The 24081-nt window shown below is 41.5% G+C and overlaps 1 protein-coding gene across 10 annotated transcripts in view; it reads left to right on the top strand.

Moving 5' to 3' along the window:
- The window catches only part of TRPM3 (transient receptor potential cation channel subfamily M member 3), a 536370-nt gene extending 514977 nt beyond the window's left edge, over positions 1–21393 (top strand). For 7 of the 10 annotated variants that reach the window (XM_049710919.1, XM_004276399.3, XM_004276396.4 and 4 more), the window contains 4 exons: positions 523–673; positions 794–993; positions 2951–3083; positions 13028–21393. In XM_049710919.1, the coding sequence (XP_049566876.1) occupies positions 523–673; positions 794–993; positions 2951–3083; positions 13028–14480 (1937 nt within the window). In that variant the 3' untranslated portion in view covers positions 14481–21393. The remainder of the gene's footprint in view (positions 1–522; positions 674–793; positions 994–2950; positions 3084–13027) is intronic. The other 3 variants (XM_012535433.3, XM_012535432.3, XM_033440190.2) reach the window with 1 other exon arrangement.
- The last annotated feature ends 2688 nt before the right edge of the window (positions 21394–24081 follow it).

Here is a 24081-nt window from a genome sequence, read left to right as displayed (position 1 = left end):
CTTCCACACTGAGACAGCAAATCGTTAACTCAGAGTCCCTGGGTTGTTTCTTGAAGCAATTAACAGCTGCCCCGTGTTAATTCCGAGTCAATAGCCCCTCGAGGCTGCTGCTCTTACAGCTGTCGGCTTCTGGCCTCCACAGCACATTTTGAAAGTAACTTGACGGGGCAGTGAGACTCTGCCCCTTCTGCACTCCCTGGGAAAGCCTTCACCAGGCTTCCTTGGGGGGACACTAAGTGCCCCAGGGACTCGGCAAGCCAGCAGGGGGCTCCACCCACCTCTTTCGTGTCAGATGACAACTTGGGAGACTGGCAGAACCAACTCCCCTCTGCAGAGACAGCCCCTAGAGATATTCATGAAGCTTTCGTTTGTTTGTTTTGGCTTTTCTGGAATTCCTTTTTCTGTTTGTTTTGAGATGGCTGTATTTTTCCTTCATGTAAAAACCCCTCCTTCAACTCAGTCTGTGGTTTCTATCACAGAGCCACACGATTTCTGACATCTTGCCTGTGCTGCTTCCTCCAGCTCCCTGTGGACAGAATGAGACTCGAGAGGATGGTAAAATAATCCAACTGCCTCCCTGCAAGACAGGAGCCTGGATCGTGCCGGCCATCATGGCCTGCTACCTCCTAGTGGCAAACATCCTGCTGGTCAACCTCCTCATCGCTGTCTTTAAGTAAGAGGGTCCTTCTTCAGAGCCCTTGGAATGGAGTAGGGAGACTGAGGCAGGAGCGGGGCATGATGCTCCAGAAAGCAGCGGTTTTCCTCACTTGATTCTCTCTGGTCTCTATTTCAGCAATACATTTTTTGAGGTAAAATCAATATCCAACCAAGTGTGGAAGTTTCAGAGGTATCAGCTCATCATGACTTTCCATGAAAGGCCCGTTCTGCCCCCACCTCTGATCATATTCAGCCACATGACCATGATATTCCAGCACCTGTGTTGCCGATGGAGAAAACACGAGAGTGACCCAGATGAAAGGGACTATGGCCTGAGTAAGCTTTGAGTGACAACCCCCCGCAACTACAGAGCAGAAATCCCCACCACGTCTATACGCGGTCGTGCAGGACCACTGGGCACCTGGGTCCTCCTGCTTCCTACCCACAGCTCCGAAGACTTGGGAGGGATGGGAGGGTATGCATGATGAGAAATGGTGCTGGAACGGAGACAGGAGAGGCTTAAAGCGAGCACTCTTAGCCTCACACCTTTCTTAGTGAGATAAAACCAGGCTCCAGCAGGGCTGTTTTAGCACCTTCATAGGTTCTAAGCTTCTTACTTTACAGACATCCCACCACAAGATATATCAACCATGTTAATATGCTCCCAATGCTGCAGTATATATAATTTAAGCATCCTGACATGAGTTGAGTTGTAGGTGACTAAGTTTGATTTTCCGTGGTCATTTTTGGATCTATCATGTTTTTAGGTCTTAAACATTTCCCAAGCCTTAAGGGTTGTGCCTATATGGCTTCATGAGGAAACCAGTCCTGCTTTCCATGATTCCAAGGACAAAAAAAAAAAAAGACCCTCCACCAACCACCTTCTAGCCCAGTGTTTCTGGAAGGAAATTAGATTGACATTGGGGTGGAATAATTCTTCATTATATAGGATTGTTCCACATATTGCAGGAGATTTAGCACATCAGGCCTCCACACATTGAATACTAATAGCTCCTGCAGATTCCTAAATATCCCCTGGGTACCACCCACAGTTAAGAACCATTGGGAATCCAGCCCCCATACAAGCAACCTACCGTGGTTTCTCAAAGTGTGTCAGATAGACCACGTACACTAAATCTACTGAACCAGAGCCTCTAGGATTGTGGCCAAAGAATGACCTCCAGGTGATCACTAGTGCAACTAAAGTTTGAAACCAAAGCCACTTAATAATCAACTGCTTCTCTAAGTCTGAAGCTTTTAACAACTTCTCTGACACAGCAATGCCTGACTTCTTTCGAGACATTAAAATTGGAAAGTTGGAGAGGAGTTAAGAATTCCAAAATTCACTATTTCCATTTGAAACACCCATTTAGGCAAGTAGAAGCTCAGGGGGAGAAAAGGTTCAGATTTCCACTGGGCTCTTTCTGCCACTGAATCAGTTATGAATTTGTTTACCAGCTATAAATAGAAAACCAGACTAACAGTAACACAAATATGTAAGGTTTTACTTTTCTCACACAACAAAAAGTGAAAAGGTAAATAAATAGCCCAGAGCTCAACAATGACTCACTGAAGTCAAAGACCCCAAGTCAGCTATTCCTTGTCACACTGTCTTGTCTCATGGTAGCAAAATAGCTGCTGCACTTCCAGTCATCACATTCATGTTCAGGGCAGAAAGAAGCATGAAGGGGAAAAAAGGTAGAAAGAAGCAGCCACATACTTACAGTTTATCAGGAAAGCAAAATCTCTTCTCAATACACAACCCTTTCCTGCAGCAGGTTTTTTTTGTTCCTTGAGCCAAACTGGGTCTCATGGTTGTTGCTAGCTTGAACGGACACTGGAAATGTGTATTTGGCTTTCCAGTCTCAGTAGTGGAAAGAGGGAAGAGGGAACTTGGGTTGCAAAGGGCTTTTAGTAAGGTGAATGAACAATGTCTGTCTGCCACACTCCTCAGCCCAGAAGTTGAGTTTTTAAGAAACCTCCGTTCTCTGCATAGCTTCCCTTTCCTTTATTTACCTACATTTTTGTCCTTACGATATATATAATTCTAACCGGTCTCTGCAGTAAACCAGGTATACTCAGGTGAGCTTCAGAGACCCATAATGAATCTAACACAGAGAAAGAGGACAGTGACACAAGTTGCCTGACCAGATTTGGATTTAGTTTGAGACTCAGTGAAGAATCTGGGCCCCATTCCCTAACCTTGAGTTAGATTAGGAATGTCATTCGACCCACAAGTCAGGTGCCATCGCTTTTACTTCTCTGCCTCATATCTCTCATTTCTTTTCCACAGAGCTCTTCATAACTGATGATGAGCTCAAGAAAGTACATGATTTTGAAGAGCAGTGCATAGAGGAATATTTCAGAGAAAAGGATGACCGATTCAACTCGTCCAATGATGAGAGGATACGAGTGACTTCAGAAAGGTGTGTTCCCATGGGTACATGCCTCCTGGGGTTGTTTTATACCATGGCATGCCTTATCAATTGATTTTGTTTGCAGGGCCACAAAAAAACAGGGACCCCGTTGTGCTTATTTTTATTGTCCAAGAAACCATCGAGCTTATGAGAGAACAGAATGTTGTCTGAAATGTCTATAGATCAAAGTCCCAGACTTATAGACCCTAGACTTCTCCAGCAGGCAGTAGCAGCCGCCTTCCTGGACACTAGAGATTGTTGAGTCCAGGACAGGGCAAGAGTTGCTGGCTCAGACCAGAAATTGGAAAGTTCTGACCCAGACATAAACCAAGAGAGACCCAGCCCAACTCAAGACTCTCCATCAAGTTTGTGTTTCATGTAGATCACTGAGCATCTTCTCCAAAGGTGAGGATGGTCCTAGTGCCTGGCTTATATGGGTGCCCAATACCTTCTGAATAAACAATAGCAAGAGACTTGTGAATTAGATAGAATAATGGTTGAGGGTTTTTTTTTCAATTGTTTTGTTTTTTCTTCTTATAGAACAAGATAAAAGCAAAGAAATAAAGGCAGATTTTTTACTTACTTACTATATAATTTTAGATCTCATTGGCCAAATAGTTTTGTAGACCAGTAGGGCTGTAAGAAAAAAATCTCAAAATGAAGAGAAGAGAATCCTTTAAGGTTAATAAATCTAAGTTTATGTAAATGAACTTACATTTTCTTATTTTGCTGTAGACTGGCGCTCAAAACCCAGCATTTAGGAACTACTCTTCTAAAGAACACCCCAAGTGTTACAAAGCATTAGTGTAACTTTAAATTTTAAGCACTTTCAATATAAAAGTGGCAGAAGCAAATTATAAATAATGGGAAAAGGATGATATACTGATGACTTCAGATGATATATGACTCAGACTTCTAAGATTTGAGTCAGTTGCCTCTAGTTTTCATGAAATGACATTTTGTCTGCTTACCCATGTCATACATTTTTCTCTAGTGGCCCTGTAGAAGTTACACAAATGGCATTTTTCTGTCCCTGGCCCTTTATTTCTTTAAAGAATGCAGTCTAGATAAGTGAGTATATACACATATGCTATTGAGTGATTGTATCCATAGGTACTCAGCCAATATTAATAAAGTTTAAAGCCATGCACAGATTTTATACACATCTGTCATTGCAAAATAGAGCATTTTATGATGATATGGTGTGAAGCAATTTTCCAGTAAACAGAGGAAGGAGCTGCAAATCTAAAGATCTCTCTCATGCTGAGGCCTTGAAAAAGCTATTTATTAATGGACATATAGCCATGTGGTTCCCAGAAAATTGTGCCCTGTGGACACATTGTCCATTGCTCAGACATATTTCCAAAGCATATGTTTGAAATGCTTTTTGGATTCAGAAAACCACAGACCTGGGAGGAAAGAAAGGTAGGGGAAGGAGTGTTAAGATGCAAGGAAGTCTTTGTCTTTCTTTCTGGGGAACTAGAATGAGAGTTACAGACACCAGGGCATGTAAACTGTGACCTTGTCACCAATTCCTTTTGGATGGAAACATAAAGGAACTATAGCACCTCCAACTGAGGCTCTCACCCCACACCAGGAGACTTCTTCCCCAAGGCCCTATTCTTCTGTGGGTGGTTACAGAGCCCTACCCTTCAGAGCATGACCAAGATGAACAATTCCCAGAAATCAGGACAGCGTGCAGGCGCACCCTCCCTGTGTCCCAGGCGTTAGCTGACCTCCTGGATTAACACTGGCCTAGAGGACCAGGGCGAGTTCTCGGCCAAGCCCAGGTGCCAGAGAAGTGAACTTAAACCCGGGCCTCATTCTGCTTCTGTTGCTTCTGTCTGTGTTTATTTGAGGTTTTGCTTTTGTTGTTGGTGGTGGTAGTTTTGGTTTGTTTTGCATTTGTAATTGTACCCGAAAATAACATCTTTAAACACTAGGATTATACTCAGCACAATAGAAGCACCACGAGGTGCATAAGGGAATCAACCAAGGGAAGAGTGGGTCCATGTTACCAACCTCACACATTCTCTAGGCCATGTCCTTTCTAAGTGGAGTGGCATGTGAAATCACCTGTCCTGTTGTACATTAACTAGCTAGCTAGATGGATAGATAGATGGATAGAGAGTGATAAATAGATAAGTATGTATAAACACACATTTGAATACATATGTTAAATTTACAGAAGTTAGCTGTGCACATTCTATATAGTATATAAAATATTTTATAATTTTCTCTTCATATTAGATAACCTCAATACAGAGATTTGAAATCAGAAACATTAAGAGCTGGTTCTTTGCTCTACTAAAAACTTGGGAAAAGGGTTTTTTCACATAGTGAGCCCCATGCTTCTCCCCCTGCTGCTACCTTTAAAATACAATTTATTTATACATGTTCTATTTGCATGAATCTTTTTAGAAATACAAATATACTTCCATAATTGTCTATTTAAATGGATCATTATTAAATCATATTTTTGTCACCAAATGGTATGTATAGGGCTCAATACAATATTCAGGAGATCATTAACACCTTGGAGGAACTTGATCCTGAAAAATCCTTGACTTTCCCTTTTTTTTTTTTTTTTTTTTTTTGTGGTACGCGGGCCTCTCACTGTTGTGGCCTCTCCCATTGCGGAGCACAGGCTCCGGACGCGCAGGCTCAGCGGCCATGGCTCACGGGCCCAGCCGCTCCGCGGCATGTGGCATCTTCCAGGACTGGGACACGAACCTGTGTCCCCTGCATCGGCAGGCGGACTCTCAACCACTGTGCCACCAGGGAAGCCCAACTTTCCCATTTTTATATAGCAATGACCATGATGTATCTAAAGCAATACAGTTCCAGAATGTAATGAGCTAATTGATTGTAACCAGTGCCCTCACTTATTTGGGACGATATCTAGCTGGTGATAATTATATTAAAATAACCAAATTTCTAAACTATTAAGCAACATTGGTGACTGGCTTCTTTTCTGAGGATTTTTTGACTATTGGCTGAAGATAACCAATCCTTGGAGTTTGTTCCATCAAATTCTGTGTTCATCATCCTTTAACTAGTTCAGTTCTGTTTCAGTACATGCATACTGGATCTTTACTGTATACCAGACAATAAGGTAGGGCCCTTACCTCAAAAACCACAGTCTCATTGAGTTCCAGTGTACACCCAAGGCAGGAACAACCAGAAACATCTAACTCAGTGTTGTCAAACTTTAGAAGGCCTGAAAATCATCTGGAAGGCTTGTTACTACATAGGTTGCTGGGCATCCGTCCCCACTCCGGGTTTCTGATTCACTATGTCTAAGGTGGGGCCCGAGAATTTGCATTTCTAACAAGTTCCCAGGTGATGCTGATGCTGGTTCTGGACCACACTTTGGGGACCACGAATAAAATACGATGGACAAGATAAAAGTTAAAGTAGGAGAGGACGGTGCAAAATTATTCACTGTGGAACATACAAAATTCGGCACCTTACATTCAGAATAAGTTCGGGAAGTCAGTGAATACAGATTACTTGTACCCAAAGCAGTGTTTCTCCCCCACACCTGACCAACAGCACTTTGACAAGCAGGTACTGAGCAGGGCCTGGGTTGGGGTGGGGATATAAGGACTTTGCTTTGAAAGAATGCATAGTCGTTACACTCAGCCTCTATTTGAGCACCTCCTAGAAAGAGGAGAAATTGCCTTAGATACCAGTCTTATGAATAAATACAGAAAAAAATTAAATTCATTTCTCTCTGAGAAAGTATTTTACATAGGTGAAGATCACTATCATCTCCCCACTTTGCTTTGTCTTTTCTAAACTAAATATCCCAAGATCTTTTAACCACTTACCATGCATACAGCAGGTCTCCCACTACCCTGCTCACTTTCTCAGTATGCACTTTAAATTGTCAACGTCACCCTTTAAATGTAGTCTCTAAATGGAACTTAATTCTGTGTTTTAGTTAGAGCCTAGATTCAATTCCTTTATTCATTCATTTACTGTTTTTGTCATCTACTATATGCTAGGCTAATAATCATAGAGTACAATAGAACAAGCAGTTCATTTCATGTTACAAGAGAAAGAACACAGTATAATGGAAAGATTTTAATACTACTTCTGCAGTAACTAGCTGTGTGACCTTGAACAAGTTACTTAACTCCTCTGAACCTATGTCCCCATCTGTAAAATGAAGTATTAATACCTAACTGTAGAATCTTAAAAGTTATTGAGATAACATATGTGAGATATTATGCTTTCAGTAACTGGTAGTTATTGTTTGATCCATACATTTTATTTGCTGTGAGATTGCATTACAATCATAGCAGCCAAGTCACGTCTTTGGTTCAGAGTGAGACTACAGTTAATTAAAACCAGGGCTTTTTCACGTGAGCTAATTCAAATATCCTCAAACCTCTTCTTGTGAAATGTTTGTTTTTAACCTAAAATCAAGACTTAACATTCATCGCTGTGAAATTTTTCTTTAAGTTGTTCCCCCTTTGGCTCATTATTCTCGCATTTTAAGGACAATTTTGGATCCTGATTTTATCATCAGTCTATTAATTTTTCATCCTATTCTTTTTATGTCATTGTTTGCTTGATAAGCATACCTACTATGCCTTCAACATAATCCACCAAAATGTCACCAGCACAGATCAGGTGAACCAAGACAGAACTAAGATATTGCATGACTCCAAAAACTACCTCTCTTCATGACATCGGCCCATCGGTTAATCAGCCAGCCAGGTGTCCATATTTCTCTAGTCACTCCAGTGTGTCAACCTCCCTGCCAAAATCACAATGTACTTCGTCAAAAGTATTATACATCTGTGTCTCTCTATTAGTCTAGACTATCAAAAGAGAGACAAGATTAACATTGAGCCCATGTAGTTGCGTGTTAACTAATCCTGTCTCTTTAAAGTACTCAAAAGATACCATCTGCTTAATTACCTACGACTAAGCCATTCAGTAATGCTGCCTACAATTGATGTCAAACTCCCATAATTCCTAGAATCCAGGAATGTTGCATGTCAGGAAAAAACATTTCCTATCTGCAGTCTCCTGGAATTTCTTTTCTTTTTTTTTATTAATTTGTTTATTTTGGCTACGTTGGGTCTTCGTTGCTGCACGCGGGCTTTCTCTAGTTGCTGTGAGCAGGGGTCGACTCTTCGTTGCAGTTTGCAGGTTTCTCATTGCAGTGGCTTCTCTTGTTATGGAGCATGGGCTCTAGGCGCACAGGCTTTAGTACTTGTAGCACACGGTCTCAGTAGTTGTGGCTTGCGGGCTCTAGAGTGCAGGCTCAGTAGTTGTGGCCCACGGACTTAGTTGCTCCACGGCATGTGGGATCTTCCCAGACCAGGGCTCGAACCCATGTCCCCTGAATTGGCAGGTGGATTCTTAACCACTGCACCACCAGGGAAGTCCCTGGCATTTCTTTTTACTTCCCTTTGGTTTTTAAGGGTCACGTACATTTTCTGTTGATCAGAGATGGAAGTTCTTTTCCGGTTCCTTTAACTCATTTAAAGCAGAATTTGCAAACTGGTTGCTCATGGGCAGCATCTGCCCACAGAGGGCTGTTGTGTTGAGCTTGCAATGATTGTTAAAATTCACTCCAAATGCCTTTGGACTGCGTGTGCTCTCTGCTGACACAGACTCCTTGACTCTGTTCTCTTACGCCTTGCCTGCTTCACCTACTCACTTGATCTACCCTTCTATAGGCATTTGATTCTCAGACCCCTAACTTAGAGCTTCCAGTTTATCCTCACCATCACCCACCCGCAGGGCCGCACCTGTCAGAAGTTTCAGTTTGAATTTTCTCCTTGACAGTAACAATTGGAGCAACTGGGATATACATTATTCCTTGCTGTCATCTTTTAATCTAACATTATCTTTCCCAAACCAATGGGCTCTATGCCCTTTTTTCACTTCACCTGGATCTAAAACGTATTAGACAATGACTATTAATAGCATATACAACTTATAATTTTTCATAACAAAGAGAGAGGAATAACTTAGGATATATGAAATTTATAAATAATCCAAAAAATAACGTAAGCCAAAAAACATGAAGTTCACCCACTTGCCACCATGACCTTTTCTAAAACTGATCTTTGATCTCTCCATTGATAGAACCAAGTTTAAACTTTTCTCCCTTTTTTTGGTTCCAGAGTTAGTGAGAAGGATAACTGGCCCAAAGGGAAGGGTAGGTGACCCTAAAGGACTTAAATAATTCACAAATTAGGTGTCAGTCTGTGGATAAGCAAGAGTTCGCTTTAGCTGCTCTGCATCGTTGCCTTTGATCTGAAAACCTGTGTCAGTATACCCTCCCCGCCCCCCTCCACCCCCGCAAGAGTCCCCACAATTGGGCTCATGCGTTCTGGGATTGTTTTTGCTCTTCATCCTACACCCATTCTACTGCTGGCACTCCAGGGAATATTTGAAATTTAGAGCAGGCATGGTCTGCCAGTTCTCTTTTTCCTTTTACCATATTTCCTTTAACTACATTTTGAGGTTATCAGAAAAGAAGATGAATTTCTGGAAGGTAATACAATAATCCTTAAGAAATTACATATTGAAGTTGAAATTTTCTGTGCCACCAGAATCTTCTTTTGAATGCCCTTTTCCTTATCACATTGGCTGTTAGAGGCTGGTTGTTTTACTACCTGGTTTTTGTTTGTTTGTTTGTTTGTTTCACCAGCCTATTGTGTCCTCTCTAATGGGCTTCTGGCTGTCACTTTCTTGGCCTCCCGGGAACAGGAGCCACCTCACATCTTTCCAGGGTTCTGCTGGGTCCCTATTGTGATTGCCTTGTGAGTTATTCTGAAATAAGCCATGCAAGGTCTGGAGATTTGAAAGAAAGAAAGAAAAATAAAGTGTTCCTTCATACAGCATCTTCCTTTCCACAGTTCCTTTTTCTTTTCTTACTTAGTCACTTCCCATATCTATCTCCGTAAGAATTCTTATTGATCCTTAAGTTCTTATAATTCTTATCTCCATTTTATCTCCTGATTTATTTGACCAGAGTCAGCTCCTAGAAACTGCAATCATGACTCGAAACTCTTGGTTTGTTCCTCAGACCTATTTTTATCTGTGATGCGTGCCCATTTGCAAATAACTTTTCAAGAATTCTTTTTTAAAGATTAAGAGAAGTACTCTATTTATGGAACAAGCATATGTAAACTTGACTCTGGGAACGTTTATTCTTTTATAACTCCTACATTAAACCCCTATCAGTTATATCCATGCCTAATTGATGATATAATTAGGTGGTTAAACACATCTAGAATTCTGAAAGGAAATGGATCAAACAGTCCTTTTTTTTTTTTTTTCTTTTTTTAAATTCAAATCTTACATTCCAAAGCACCTCAGAGCCCACAGGAGAATTAAGATTTGGTGAAGAATAGCTCCTTGGCCCTGTTCTAGCAGGCTTTCCTCCCCTACTTCCATCCCCTGGAGCCATGCTTCTTTATCTTTGCTCTTGAGGCTCCACTGGGCACCTCCTTGCTTTCCTGGACGACCCTCTTCCTCCTTGTACCTCCCCTCTCTTCCTCCCATCCTCTTGGTCTCCTTAGTTTCTGGGTTCCGTTTATTCCCCACAACCAAGTCCTTAGTCTTCAATTGCCTCTTGGTGCCTTAGCTTGGCCTCTCACCTGCTAGTTTTCTCTGCAGTATTGGATCTTGGGGCTAAAGCGAGGTGGGACGCAGGGAGGGGAGGGTCCCCACAGTGCAGGGAGATAGCTCACCATGCTCAAACTAATGATCGCATGCATTTATGCTCAGAGAGCATCTTTATCTCTTTCCATACCGACCTTGTATACACCAGGCTCCAGGAAAGGGCAGGAGAGGGAGGAAGAAAACTATACTGCCTTTTGTTACTCTGCCAACACTAAAAAGCTAGGTGGACCCAGTACCTAGGGTATGCCAAACAAAACTCCTCATTCTATAGAAATGTACCATCTGTCCTTCTCCTGACTTTAATGAAGAAGTATTTTTGTCCACTTACACAAAGCTTATTGAATTACAAAAAAAAATGAAATTGTAATACTTGAAAACTCCATAGGCTAGATGGTGAAGAAGTGAATTGTAAGTCTGTAAGACACACAAACTTATTACTGTAAGTAATTTGTTTCTCAGGCTATGTTTATACCACAAAACAAAGTGAAACAGAGGAAAGTGGAATTTTCCTTCTGAATCATCTGTGTTAGCTGGATGAATAGCATTGTGTTTGCCAGACACAGAATTGCTCGATTTATAAGTCTGCTGGAAATACACCTGGACATGATGGCAGAGTGTGCCTGGACCCCGGGAGGCTCTGGATTGGCTACGGAGCAGCAGGAAGGAGCAAAAGAAAAAAATGTTCCCAAAGCAGGGCTCTCGAGAGCAGTCCAGAACCTTGGACCAGTGAAGGGAAGCTGAGAGGTAAAAGAGCAGAGTAGGTAGAGTGAGTTGGGAGGTTGTTGCTAAGAGAGGCAGAAATGGGCCCCAAGGCTGCAGCAGCAGAGGAGGAGGCTTTTAAAAGGCCTCAGGTTCCTCAGCGAGGGGGGCCACATGCCTCACATTTCATTCTGGCACTGAAATGTACAGTCTTCTCTGATAGAGGCACTGCTACTGTCAGCCCACCATCGCCATCACTACCACCACTACACCAGCTGGAGGGACCCAGCTCTGATGCCCACCGCTCTTCGTAAAGCATGCAGCCATGTTCCTTTTAAGGGTCAGCAGCCAGTGATTAGCTGTGCATATTGGAAGTATTGGAAAAGTATCTTTATGCTCCCCCAAAAAGTTGTGAATGGATCTTATTTAGATTCTCCAAAAGATTTGCCTTTAGGCATCTAAAAGTGAAAGTTTGAGCTCAAACCAAAACTTGGCTTTGGTTTGTCCCTTCCAAGTTAATCTGAGCAGGTGAAAATATGGCACAATTTTATTTTAAATGTGTGGTCTCCGTCTTTATAAATAAATGGCCAGGCAACCTATTGGACAGTTGAAATCAACTTCATCACGGTGATTGACTCAGTGAACCTTTATTGACACCTGGCATGTATTGGGCTGGCAACACAGAAATGGGAACAGGAATATGAGACAGGTCACACACCTAAGAATTTCCAGTGGGGAGGGTCAAGACCTGGAGAAATAACTGTAATATAAAGCATCTGTGATCAGCTACCCAGAGAGACAGAGACAGAGGAGTAGGACTATTTATTTATTGATAGCCACTCCAGAGCGATTTACCATAAATTACTCTATGTAATCTTGGCTGAATTTCTTGATGTTTGATTTTCCTTTATTAATGAAAGAATTCGGTTAAATTAGATCAGCTCCAGGTGACCCAGTGACAGTACTATATCAGTTCCTTTGGAGGCACTACATTCTAAAAGGATTGTTTTGAATAACAACAACAACAAAAGATTATTATATAAACGCAAAATAAACATAATCCCAGTCCATAGAATACAAATTTAAATGTACACTGCAGTAAGAATAGCTACATTCTGCAATTCTACTACAAAAGTCTGGGTAAAGTTATCCAAATGTAACATTCTCATTTTGTTGGTGACTGATAAGCCAACACCCTAATACTTATTTAGGTCATTGAACCCTGCCCCAAGCCACAGCGAAGCCAGGAGGGTGGGAAAAGGTGGGGCTTCGGCCCACTTTACTTGAAGAAGAACTACTCAACTTTGGTGTTTATTTATCAGGATTGAGCATTAATTTTCACTGAGGGAAAAGGGGTTTAGTAGCTAAAAACAGCTGGATTCAATAATCTCTAAAGCCTCTTCCAGCTCTAGAAGGTGGAGATTCTGTGATTCTCAGTGACAGGGTCACTGCCATCCTCTCGTCCCCACCCCCTTAGTTTCCCTCCAGTGGGACAGCGAGGGCACCGAGTCTGGGTGCAACTCTGATCCCCTCTGTGCTCTCCAGCCTCCTGCAGAGAAACCAGCCCCAACTGACTCTGGCTCTCTTTTCCCTCCCAGGGTGGAGAACATGTCCATGCGGCTGGAGGAAGTCAACGAGAGGGAACACTGCATGAGGGCCTCGCTCCAGACCGTGGACATCCGGCTGGCGCAGCTCGAGGACCTCATCGGGCGCATGGCTACAGCTCTGGAGCGCCTGACGGGTCTGGAGCGGGCCGAGTCCAACAAAATCCGCTCGCGGACCTCCTCAGACTGCACAGACGCAGCCTACATTGTCCGCCAGAGCAGCTTCAACAGCCAGGAGGGGAACACCTTCAAGCTCCAAGAGAGTATAGATCCTGCAGGTGAGGAGACCTTGTCCCCAACTTCTCCAACCCTAATGCCCCGTGTGCGAAGCCATTCTTTCTATTCAGTCAGTATGAAAGACAAAGGTGGGATAGAAAAGTTGGAGAGTCTTTTTAAAGAAAGGTCCCTGAGCCTACACCGGGCCACTAGTTCCCACTCTGTAGCAAAAGAATCCAAAGTTCCTGCAGCCCCTGCAAACACCTTGGCCATTGTTCCTGATTCCAGGAGACCGTCTTCATGTATAGACATCTATGTCTCTGCCATGGATGAGCTCCACTGTGATATAGACCCTCTGGACAATTCCATGAACATCCTTGGGCTGGGAGAGCCAAGCTTTTCGGCTCCAGTATCTTCCACAGCTCCTTCAAGTAGTGCCTATGCAACTCTTGCACCCACAGACGGACCTCCAAGCCGGAACACTGATTTCGAGGACATCACCTCCATGGACACTAAATCTTTTTCTTCAGACTATACCCACCACCCGGAATGCCAAAACCTGTGGGACACTGACCCTCCAATGTACCACACCATCGAGCGTTCCAAAAGTAGCCGCTACCTAGCCACCACCCCCTTCTTTCTAGAAGAGGCCCCCATCGTGAAATCTCACAGCTTTATGTTTTCTCCTTTGAGGAGCTATTATGCCAACATTGGGGTGCCTGTGAAAACAGCAGAATACACAAGTATTACAGACTGTATTGACACAAGGTGTGTCAATGCCCCTCAAGTGATTGCTGACAGAGCCACCTTCCCAGGAGATCTCGGAGGAAAAGTGGAGGACTCATCATGCTGCCATCCCGAACGAGAAGCAGAACTGAGTCACCCCAGCTCTGACAGTGAGGAGAGTGAGGCCAAGGGCCGGAGAGCCGCCATTGCAATACGCCCCCAGGAGGGTGATAATTCAGACAGAACCCTGTCCAACAACATCACAGTTCCCAAGCTAGAGCGTGCCAGCAGCTACTCAGCAGAGGAGCCAAGTGTGCCATATGCACACACCAGGAAGAGCTTCTCCATCAGTGACAAGCTCGACAGGCAGCGGAACGCAGCAAGCCTGAGAAATCCCTTCCAGAGGAGTAAGTCCTCCAAGCCAGAGGGCCGAGGGGACAGTCTGTCCATGAGGAGACTCTCCAGAACCTCCGCTTTCCACAGCTTTGAAAGCAAACACAACTAAACCTCCCAGTAAGCTTTGCAGGAGGCTCAAGAATCCAGCCCTAAAAGTCTCCCCCAAATTCACCTGTTCCCGTTTCTTGAAACTTATCTGCTTTATTCTTAGCTGAGCAAAACAAATATTGCTTTGGGAGGAGTTAATTCAAAGGTGACTTCTGGGCAGAGATCAAGAAAGCATTTGTTCTGGCCCAGTGCCAAACATGGGATTTAAGTCATGTTCACACTTGATGGGCAGGGAGGGGAAAGAGGGAGAAGAAGGGTTGAGATGAATGTGTATCACTAGTCACTTCAGAAAGCCATGAGTTCTGGGAATGAATGGGGCTTCAAGCACTGTCCGTGCCAGGAGTCATCTTTCCATTTCTGACCGTTATCGAGAGTTTTAGGATGCAGGGCTAAATTGCAAAAATAAAATAGAACAGCCAGCATACAAATGAGATATTCTAAACTTTCAATTCTGTTTTCTTTTCACATTGGCTCCATCACTGGTGACTGATGAAGAGCATCCTTTTTATTCAGTATAAGCCGGCAGCAAGCAGTTCTACCTAACGTCCCACATCCTTCTCATGCCAACACTTCTGTAATTGATCATTATAAAGAAAAAACAAGGTAACAGTCATAGTTCACCTGTCTCTTATATATTCGTTTCTGGTGCCACAACTTTTATCTTTTTTGAAGAAAAGGGAAAAGAAATGCCTTTTTGTATTGCAATCAAAATGAAAGAAGAATTGATGTTAAAAACAGATGTCAAGTGGTTTATTATAAACAGTGGGCATTCAAGTATAGTCAAGCAAGCTCAGGATGAATGTAATTAAATAATTTTATATTTTTTAATTTATTTTGTATCTCACCTGTCATCAGTGAAGCCACTCACTGAATATGTAATAGTGAACTTAAAAAAATAGTAGGCAGAACTCACCTAAAACTGCCATATGGGATACTGTTATCTTCTCACCATCCATGTCATGTGTGATGCTGCTGTGTGACCTTCATCATTTGTATGAGTCTACCATGTCTTCTGAACGTCTCCAGGATGTAACTGCCAATTTTCCGTACCACTCATCACGCGAGCATTTTGTATATGAATATCTGGTTACATGTAGATATTTTCATACCTAGAGTTTTGCCATTTAATCTGAGCTCAGCGTAAATTTAATTGGAGTTTTTCAAGGGCTGGTATCTTTTTTATGGGATGTTCCAAAGCACTTTTTAAGGAAGTTTCAAAACCATAAATAACCTTAGAATTGACTGGGAGTTTGGTATCAACCCAAGCCATCAGTTGCACGCATACCATGAATATTTTTCTTATACACAGAGTTATAAAAAAGATACAGTAGACTAAAATAGAAAACAAATAAACATGTAAAGAGTTCTGTAGTATATGCTGCTTATATACATATATATGCATTTACCCAGGGAGACATGTTAATATATAGTATATAAACAGACATATAGAGCTTTCTTAAAAGGCTTGGACTTTTCTATCACCTTGAGATATAACCAGGATTTTTTAATATCCAAGGAGTTCCATTGAAAGAATTCATTATGTTAAATTTTGACAGATGTTGAAATTATGAATTTTTTAAATCCCTATGACCTCAGCTTTTCCTTGTACCAAACTAGAACATGACTCACTACCTTCCCTCTGCCCCTTTTTGTGCGGAAGCACTTGCTGTCATGACGTCTCATTTAGTCTGGTTTCTCCTACACAAAGCGATTATGCCAAGTACAATCAGAATAGACAAGCCAGTCTAAGCCAGATAGTATTATGGACTCGAGAATATAGGCATACGTTTCTAGATCCGAATCTGAATTTAAAGTGGGATAAAGAAATCTTCGGATTCCTATTTGGATCACTGATTTCAAAGCGAACAAAGATCTTTAAGGAAAAGGACTTAATGTCTCTGACCCCAAATACTACCTGGCTCTTTTGTTTCTCTGTAGTTATGAACTCCAAATTGTCTCATTATGTGAAATCAAGTAAGTACATGGACAAAATCTCTAGCCTTTAAATATTTAAACAAAACCCAAAACCTTCTGAACAAGCTTTTCAGTTGTAGAGATAATGATGTGGCCACATATAAAGAATTAAAGAATTCCTTCTTCACTCCTTGGATTTAAGTGAATAAGAAATAAGTCACCAGAGTCCCTCATATATAATTGCTCTAGAAACACTTAAATTTTTATTGAACTCCATATTGGCTATTTCCCCCTCAGCGAACACACATTTGAGAATAGATCAGTTGCCCTTAAACTTCCTTGAGTCACGAATCTCTATGAGGATCTAATGAAACCTCTGGGCCCGCTTCCCAGAAAAAAATGTACATACATGCAAAGTTGCAATATACCTTAAAGGGTTCATGCACCCCTGGTTCCATATTGATTGATAATGAGGAGGAGGAACCATGTTTGTTCATAATCAACGCAGTTGTAATAGGCACTTGACATTTCAAGACCATTCCTCGGTGACTCTCGGGAAGGCCAAGTCTCAGCACCAGAGTTTGAACCAAGATTTTGTTATTTTTGTTCCTTAGATTAGCTTTTGCTAGTTTGATGTACTTACATCCTAACACTTTGATGGTTTTACGTATGGAGCACATTTACAAAGCCAGAAGCCTCTCTAAATCTGTAGAGGAATCTAAGAAGGAGGTGAAATCGTTATTCTTTGACCACAGAGCAGGATATCACAGCACCTCCAGGGCCTCATTCTGGACCAGATTGAAAGTAGGGGAAAGAAATTATGAGCATGAGTGTTTCCATTCATCGTGATTTCTGGAGAGAACCGAGCAGAACCTGGGAAACAAAGTATTTAACAGCCCTGACCTTGTGACTACCTGGTCCTTTTGTTGTGCATGAAAATGAAGTTCTTACATCTTTTGTGAAGTGTGTGAAATATATAAGCCAAATTTAAGTGACTTTAAACACAACCCGTGTAACTTTCATGAGCCATTTCTTTCCTGTGCACTTACATGTGTATTATGTTTCCATCCATTTCTTTCCATTTCTGGGTGTTCTGCACACCGATGTGGCATTGATTCTGTGGCCTTGTACAGTCAGCTTGTGTCCAGCTCATTTATTTCACCATGTCCCTGATCGAGGGGACGTTAATTACCTGTCTCTGTGAATTAAGCAGCCCGTGAGCAGCAAGTTATTGAGGAATGTAAATAAAGTCATAGAGCGCTCAAGGAAGTAAATAGCTTTGGTTTAATCATGTACTTCTAAGGTGCCAATTTTTGTATACTACTATATGTCATGATTTGTTCTAAATTACTCAGTCCTTTTGAAAAAGAAAAGAAGTAAGGATGTTTAATGAAAATGACCGTGGAAATTCCTGATTAACCAACATACTTTATACTTATACTTAGAAACCTCCTGCTTAATGGATTTCAGTGAAGCTGGAAAGCTTGAGTGTAATTGCCGTGACTAGTTTGAGTATTTCTCCAGCCAGAAGGTGTATTAGGGGTCAGAATGCAGCACTTTACAGAACTGGATTTTTTTTTTAAGTCTAAGCTTCCAGGTCTAGGATATTATATAGCACTTTGAAAGTTCCCCCTTTAAAAAATATATATCAGAATAATCGAATGAGAAAAATGTACTTGCAAGAACACAAAATGTGTTTCTTCTGAATGTTTCAAATGTATTCTAAAAGATGGTTTCTATAGATAATATTATGGTAGATAACTGGATAGCACATTTATTCTAGTTTCTGAGGCTGTACAGTCTAATCTTTCTGAATGTTTAGGCTGTTTAACTTCTGTAATGATAATAAATATTATCCAGTCATCGATCATGCTATATCTATAGGCTATACCATTCAGTGTGTGTGGGGCAATGCTGTATTATAAAACACATGTAAACATATATGTAACCCGTGTTTAACTCAGCATAGTTGTAGCATGTGGTTGTATTAATGAACGTTACAGGACAGCTTTATAATCATTTACAAATCTGTAACATTCAATAAAGAAGCACATGTTGCAAGGATTAATGATGTTCCCAATTCCATGTTATTTAGCATCCTCGTGAAATGGGCACTTTTGTTCCTGATCTGCTTTATGTTTTCCACATTCCCGTAGACCACTGTAAAATATTTGTATAAGCTGATGTGCATCTTCTAACCAGCCCTGTGAGCTGTGGTAGGCAAGTTGTGATTCTGTGAAAGACAAACTGGCATGTTATACAAAAGACTATATGACAAATGAACTGAAAATAGTATTTTAAGCTCCAGTTGAATTAGGTGTTTGTTTACATCTGCTAACCCAACGTGGAAGCAGTGTACAGTATTTTATAAATATGTTCACGTAGTAACACTGATATGTTTGTTTCTAGATAAAGTGATGCTAGTGTGTAGGTGGTTATATCCTTGTTCTAGATATTGCATTATAGCTCACTATTCTTTAATAATAGTAATGTGACTTAAATGAAATAATCCCGCTCCAAATCCAGTCTTAATTTTGTGGCAACAAAATGCATGCACTGCTTTATGCATTTCTTTTGACTTTTTAAAGGCACTTAACATTTTACTGTTGCCTGCTGTGACACTTAAACCACTTAGGAACTCACTCAAAATGTCGGGCTTCTTACACTGTTTGGGGATTATGTCCAGTTTTTTTAATTAAAAACAAAAAAGCAACCAAGGATTTTTTATTATTTTTTTAAGCTCTGAACAAATAATATGGACTAAAGTATTAACCACAGGGCCTATAGCTATGCGAGACCTGGATATAGCTAGCCAATACCACTTGGGTTTACCAAGGTCTAGGTGTTGGTGCATCTGTGATATATGAAAGGCATGTTTCTGATTCTTTAGGGCCATTAGGTGCAAATTGCTAAAACAGAGATGAGAGAAGTCCATTCGCGACAGTGTAGAAATCCACATATCAGTATGAATGAATCCAGTGGACAACATATGACCACGCTCCTACCTTGGGGCTTTTTTCACCTTCTATGTGAGCCTGGCCCAGGGGAGGGTGAGAGATGGGTGACTGGGTGTGTGATTGAGCACTGGGTGACTCTGAAGAGTTTGCCTTGTAAGGAAATCACCATTTCATTGTTAGAAGCCATTCAACATCTGGACAAGAGAGGGACCAATTTGCACAATTTACACATCTTATAAATGATGGCTTCTCAACGAGTAGAGAGAACTTTTCTCTCAGCCTGCACTGGCCTAAGCTTTCGCTTCTTTTTACCTGTCAAACAGTCTCTTTCTCAGATTAGAGTCAACCAAAGGAGGGGTTGGTTCTGATTTAAGGAAAACAAGATTTTTTTTCCTTTTCTTTTGTAATTCGTTTGAGAATGTAGTTGTGTTACCTTTTCTCTGATGAATTCCTTGCACTGATCGCTGATAATGAAATCAACACATGACCGTTTCTACATGTCATCTAAGAGAGGAATTCGGTGGCCAAGTAATCCCGACGGCGGTAAGAGTGAGGTGAATTTTCCCTCCCCTAACTTACCTAGTCTGCTGGCCCCATTAAACCTTCAGGCCATTGCCTATTTACACAGTGTTGTGTGCTGGGAAGTGAAAAGGACATGTGTGGCCAGAAGGCCATAGGCTTTCTGATGAGCATCAATGCCAACCTTGACCCAGGCCTTCCTCTGGAGCAGGCAGACTGCTGAGAGCTGTGGGACACAGAGGGGTGTTCAGCCTTGTGCCTGGATGCATAGCCTTCTTCACCCCCTTAACTTTCTTCCTTTCTCTTGGCCCAGCACAAGGTGTTTTTTGCCAGACCAGTTGACTCTTGCTTCTATTACCTCAATACCCTCTGGACACTGGCACAGTAAACTGAAACAGTGGTTACAAACATTCAGACTTTGTCCAGCCCTCACCTTCCCACTGACTTTTCATCCTCCCTGCAACTTTACCCCACATGCTCCTAACTTGGCTGGTGTTTGCATCAGCCTCATCAGTTCTTTGCCTATCTGAATCCCAACCCTCACATCTTCACCCCAGCTTCTCACATGTCATCAGCACCGGCCATCTACATCTAGATTGTGGGGTTGCAAACTCAAATATGTGGAGGGACTGGATCCAGAACACAAATGTGTCAACTGGGCTGGCGAAAGACAACAGGAAGGAGTTGGGTTTGTAGGGCACGAGAGAACATGTGTCCTGCTGCAAAGACATTCACTTTCAGATGTGCAAACACTGTGGTAGCCAAACAAACGTGTCTGCCAGCAGCTTTCAGTCCCAGAGGCAATAGTGTGGGACCTCTGAATCAGAGCCAACCAGGATCATATTCTTGATTCCAACTTAGTGAGTATATACACAAAATACACTGAGAATGGAGGCGGGAGGGAAAGAAACTCACCCTTCTCAGGGTTCTTTCTGTTCTCCCAAATGATATGTGCATGTATATTTGCTAGCTGCATCATTCTGTACCTAAACTCAGGATCTTTGTGAGGGAGATTCAGAAGAAGAGTACCGTAGCATTGTATCGAGGCTTGTCCGCTTCCTGTCACTACAGTGTCTGACCTGAGTTTTTATTGCTGCTCCTGCTGTGCAGAACAGTCCATGCAGTGTACTGTACTCACAGCCGTTTCATAACACAGAACTTAGACTCTCATTTGTAAACGTTCTAACCATAGTTTATAATGGGGAAAATTATTCAAATATCATTTTTAAATGAACTCCTATAAACAATTTTGCAGTTGGGTTTCTTAAAGATACATACATCTTTTCGTTCTTTGTGTATAGATAGACAGTGGTTTGCATATCTATCGACATTATAAATATATATAAATCCTTAGAGGAATTGTTCTTTTTTAAAGGTCTCTTATTGGATTCACAGTGCACTTTGAGCTTGTTCATTTAGATATATAATTCAAAGCAAAGGTTGGCAGATACTACGGGAGAAACTTTCTGAAATTTCTGTAACAAATGTTTTGCAATAAAAAAAAAAACTCAGTAGTTCAAAACATGACTTGGACTTCCTTGTGCATTTATTTGCCACCATGTGATCTCTACCATTCTCATGCCAAGAATTGTTGGGGTACAGAGAGACAATTGCCTTGGGCTCCATAAATTACTTGTAGAGCAGAGGCTGCAACTGGTGGTCTGTGGGTCATATCTAGCCAGCAGAGAAGGGGTGTTGTTGTCCAGCACAAATATTTTCACTTCAAATAATAGTGGGAAAAGAAATTGCAGAACACATATACGTACAGTCTTTTATTTTAAAAAATATTTGCTGAGCACCTACTCTGTGCCCAGTAGTGTGCCAAGGTGAATAAAGCAGGCAAAGGCCCTGCCCCTGTGGAGTTTTAAATCTAACTGTAATAAAGTGTAATCATATATTGTTTTGTAATTACCATTTCGCCGCCTAAGAAATAGAGCATGAAAAGTAAGAATCTATAGGTTCAGAGGGGTGACAGTGCTCTGTGGCTCAGGGCAAGGAAGGCCCTATGGGGTAGGCTACACCAGAATGTGCCCTGAAAAACAAGGGGAGTTTAACTAGTCGATAGGAGGAGAACATTCCACGTAAGGGGGACATTATTTTTTTAATTGAAGCATAGTTACTGTACAATATTGTATAAGCTACAGGTGTACAATATAGTGATTCACAATTTTTAAAGGTGAGGGGAACGTTAATTTGATAAGCACCCAAATGTTACAGTGCTTCACCCTGGTTAGAACCTCTAAGCAGCCCCAGCTTCACGGGCTGCATCTCCAGCATGGACCCTGATGTTGAGAATGAGGCTTTGTTCCAGTGAGCACCTTTATCTTTACATTTCCCACTGGCTCTGTCTGGTCAATTTTTTGAAAATGGAATGGCTGGCATAGCTTTCTGCACATTTATGTAACACATACAATATTCAATCATGTGCCCTCAGATTTCCTGTAAAATCAGGTCAACCATCATTTGCTGCCAAAATCTCAAATTTAGACCAACATGGGGCTTCCTTGAAGGATGTGTTAATGGAGGTAGAGAAAGACTAAATTCTCTAGAGATAATATATCATCATTTCCTTTTTTACATTACCCAATTTGATTAAAAGCCGGAAGACAGCTTACCATAGAAAGGCCTGGATTACCACACCCTTGTCTGTGGAAAGTTCTCAGTAATTATTTCCTTTTCACCATGGCTGATCCCTGGTCGTTAACTTGGCCTCTGCCCTAACGTACAGCACATTACTTTTTTATAGTATGAACCGTTTCCCAGAAGCCTTGGGCTGTGTCACAGTCATTATCTTACAATATATCATCGGATAGACATGATGACACAACGCAGACACCCTAGAAAGGCCTTCACTCAAATTCATGAACTGTTGCCCCAATATTCTTTACCTCAGGCACTAAACAATTTTTTTTTTTACAGACTGTATTAATCTGCTAGGACTGCCCTAACAGAACAGCACAAACTGGGTGGCTTAAACAACCGAAATGTATTGAATCTAGACCTGGAGGCTGGAAGTCCAAGATCTGGTATTGGCAGAATAGGTTCCTTCTGAGGGCTGTGAGGGAGAATCTGTTCCAGGCCTCTCTCCTGCTTCTGGTGAGTTTCTGGCAATCTTTGGCATATTCCTCGGCTGATAGAAGCATCACCCTGACCTTTACCTTCATCCTCACAGAATGTTCTCCCTGTGGTCTGTATTCAAATATTCCCTCTCTAGAAGGACACCAGTATGGGGCCCATCCCGCCCCAGTATGGCCTTATCTCAACTAATTGTGTCCACAATGACCCTATTCCCTAATAAGGTCAAATTCTGAGGTGCTAGAGGCTAAGATTTCAACGTATAAATTTGGGGGTGGCAAAATTTAACCCTTAACACTGGGTGAATTTGTGAATAGGAGTGTGATGGTCACACTATCACACACACCTATCTTTTTTAATATCTTTTAAGGTAAAGAGATCAGAATTCAAGAATCAATTGGAAATATGTTGCTCAATAGGAGAAAAATATAGATCAATTGTGCCACCGCATGGAGCCATTAAAAATAATTAAATCTTTGTACATTGACATGAAAAAGTGTCATTGGTATATTGTTAAGTCTTTTTAAAAGGAAATACAAAGCAGCATATAGAGTGTAATCCCAATTTTTATAAAAACTAAACCAAGTGTATAGATATGGATATATTTGTATATAAATAGTAAAAAGACTGGGAGAATACACCAAAAGGGAGAGAAAGGAGTAAAAGTTTTGCAGTAGAATTTTTTTTTCAAAAATTCAAATACTGTTTAATCTAAAGTAGCCTAAGTGAAGTTGGTTTAAGTATCAATAGACATCAACCAGGGACTTCCCTGGTGGTCCAGTGGTTAAGACTCCACGCTTCCAATGCAGGGGGAGTGGGATCGATCCCTGGTCAGGGAAGTAAGATTCCACATGCCGTGCACTGTGGCCAAAAAAAAAAAAAAAATAGACATCAATCAAGAGGGTTTTCTTTGCCTTATTTCTGCTCTAGGCATGGTCACAATAATCACAAGCCCTGTAATGGCAAGTCCTCTCCCCCCAAGAAATGGTGAAGGTGAAAGAAAAGAAAAGTGGTAGCAATGGTTTAACTACTAATGTCATGAAATTGTAGGCACAAGTACAATCAATGCCTTTCCAGCTGGTACTTTGTTCCTCTGGAAGAACTGAAAATTTTATTAAAAAGGCAAGACTGTCGTGA

Source organism: Orcinus orca, chromosome 6 (genome assembly GCF_937001465.1).
Source record: "Orcinus orca chromosome 6, mOrcOrc1.1, whole genome shotgun sequence".
Lineage (NCBI taxonomy): Eukaryota > Metazoa > Chordata > Mammalia > Artiodactyla > Delphinidae > Orcinus > Orcinus orca.
Note: the sequence above shows the minus strand (reverse complement) of the source record. Positions and strands in the feature narration are given on the sequence as shown.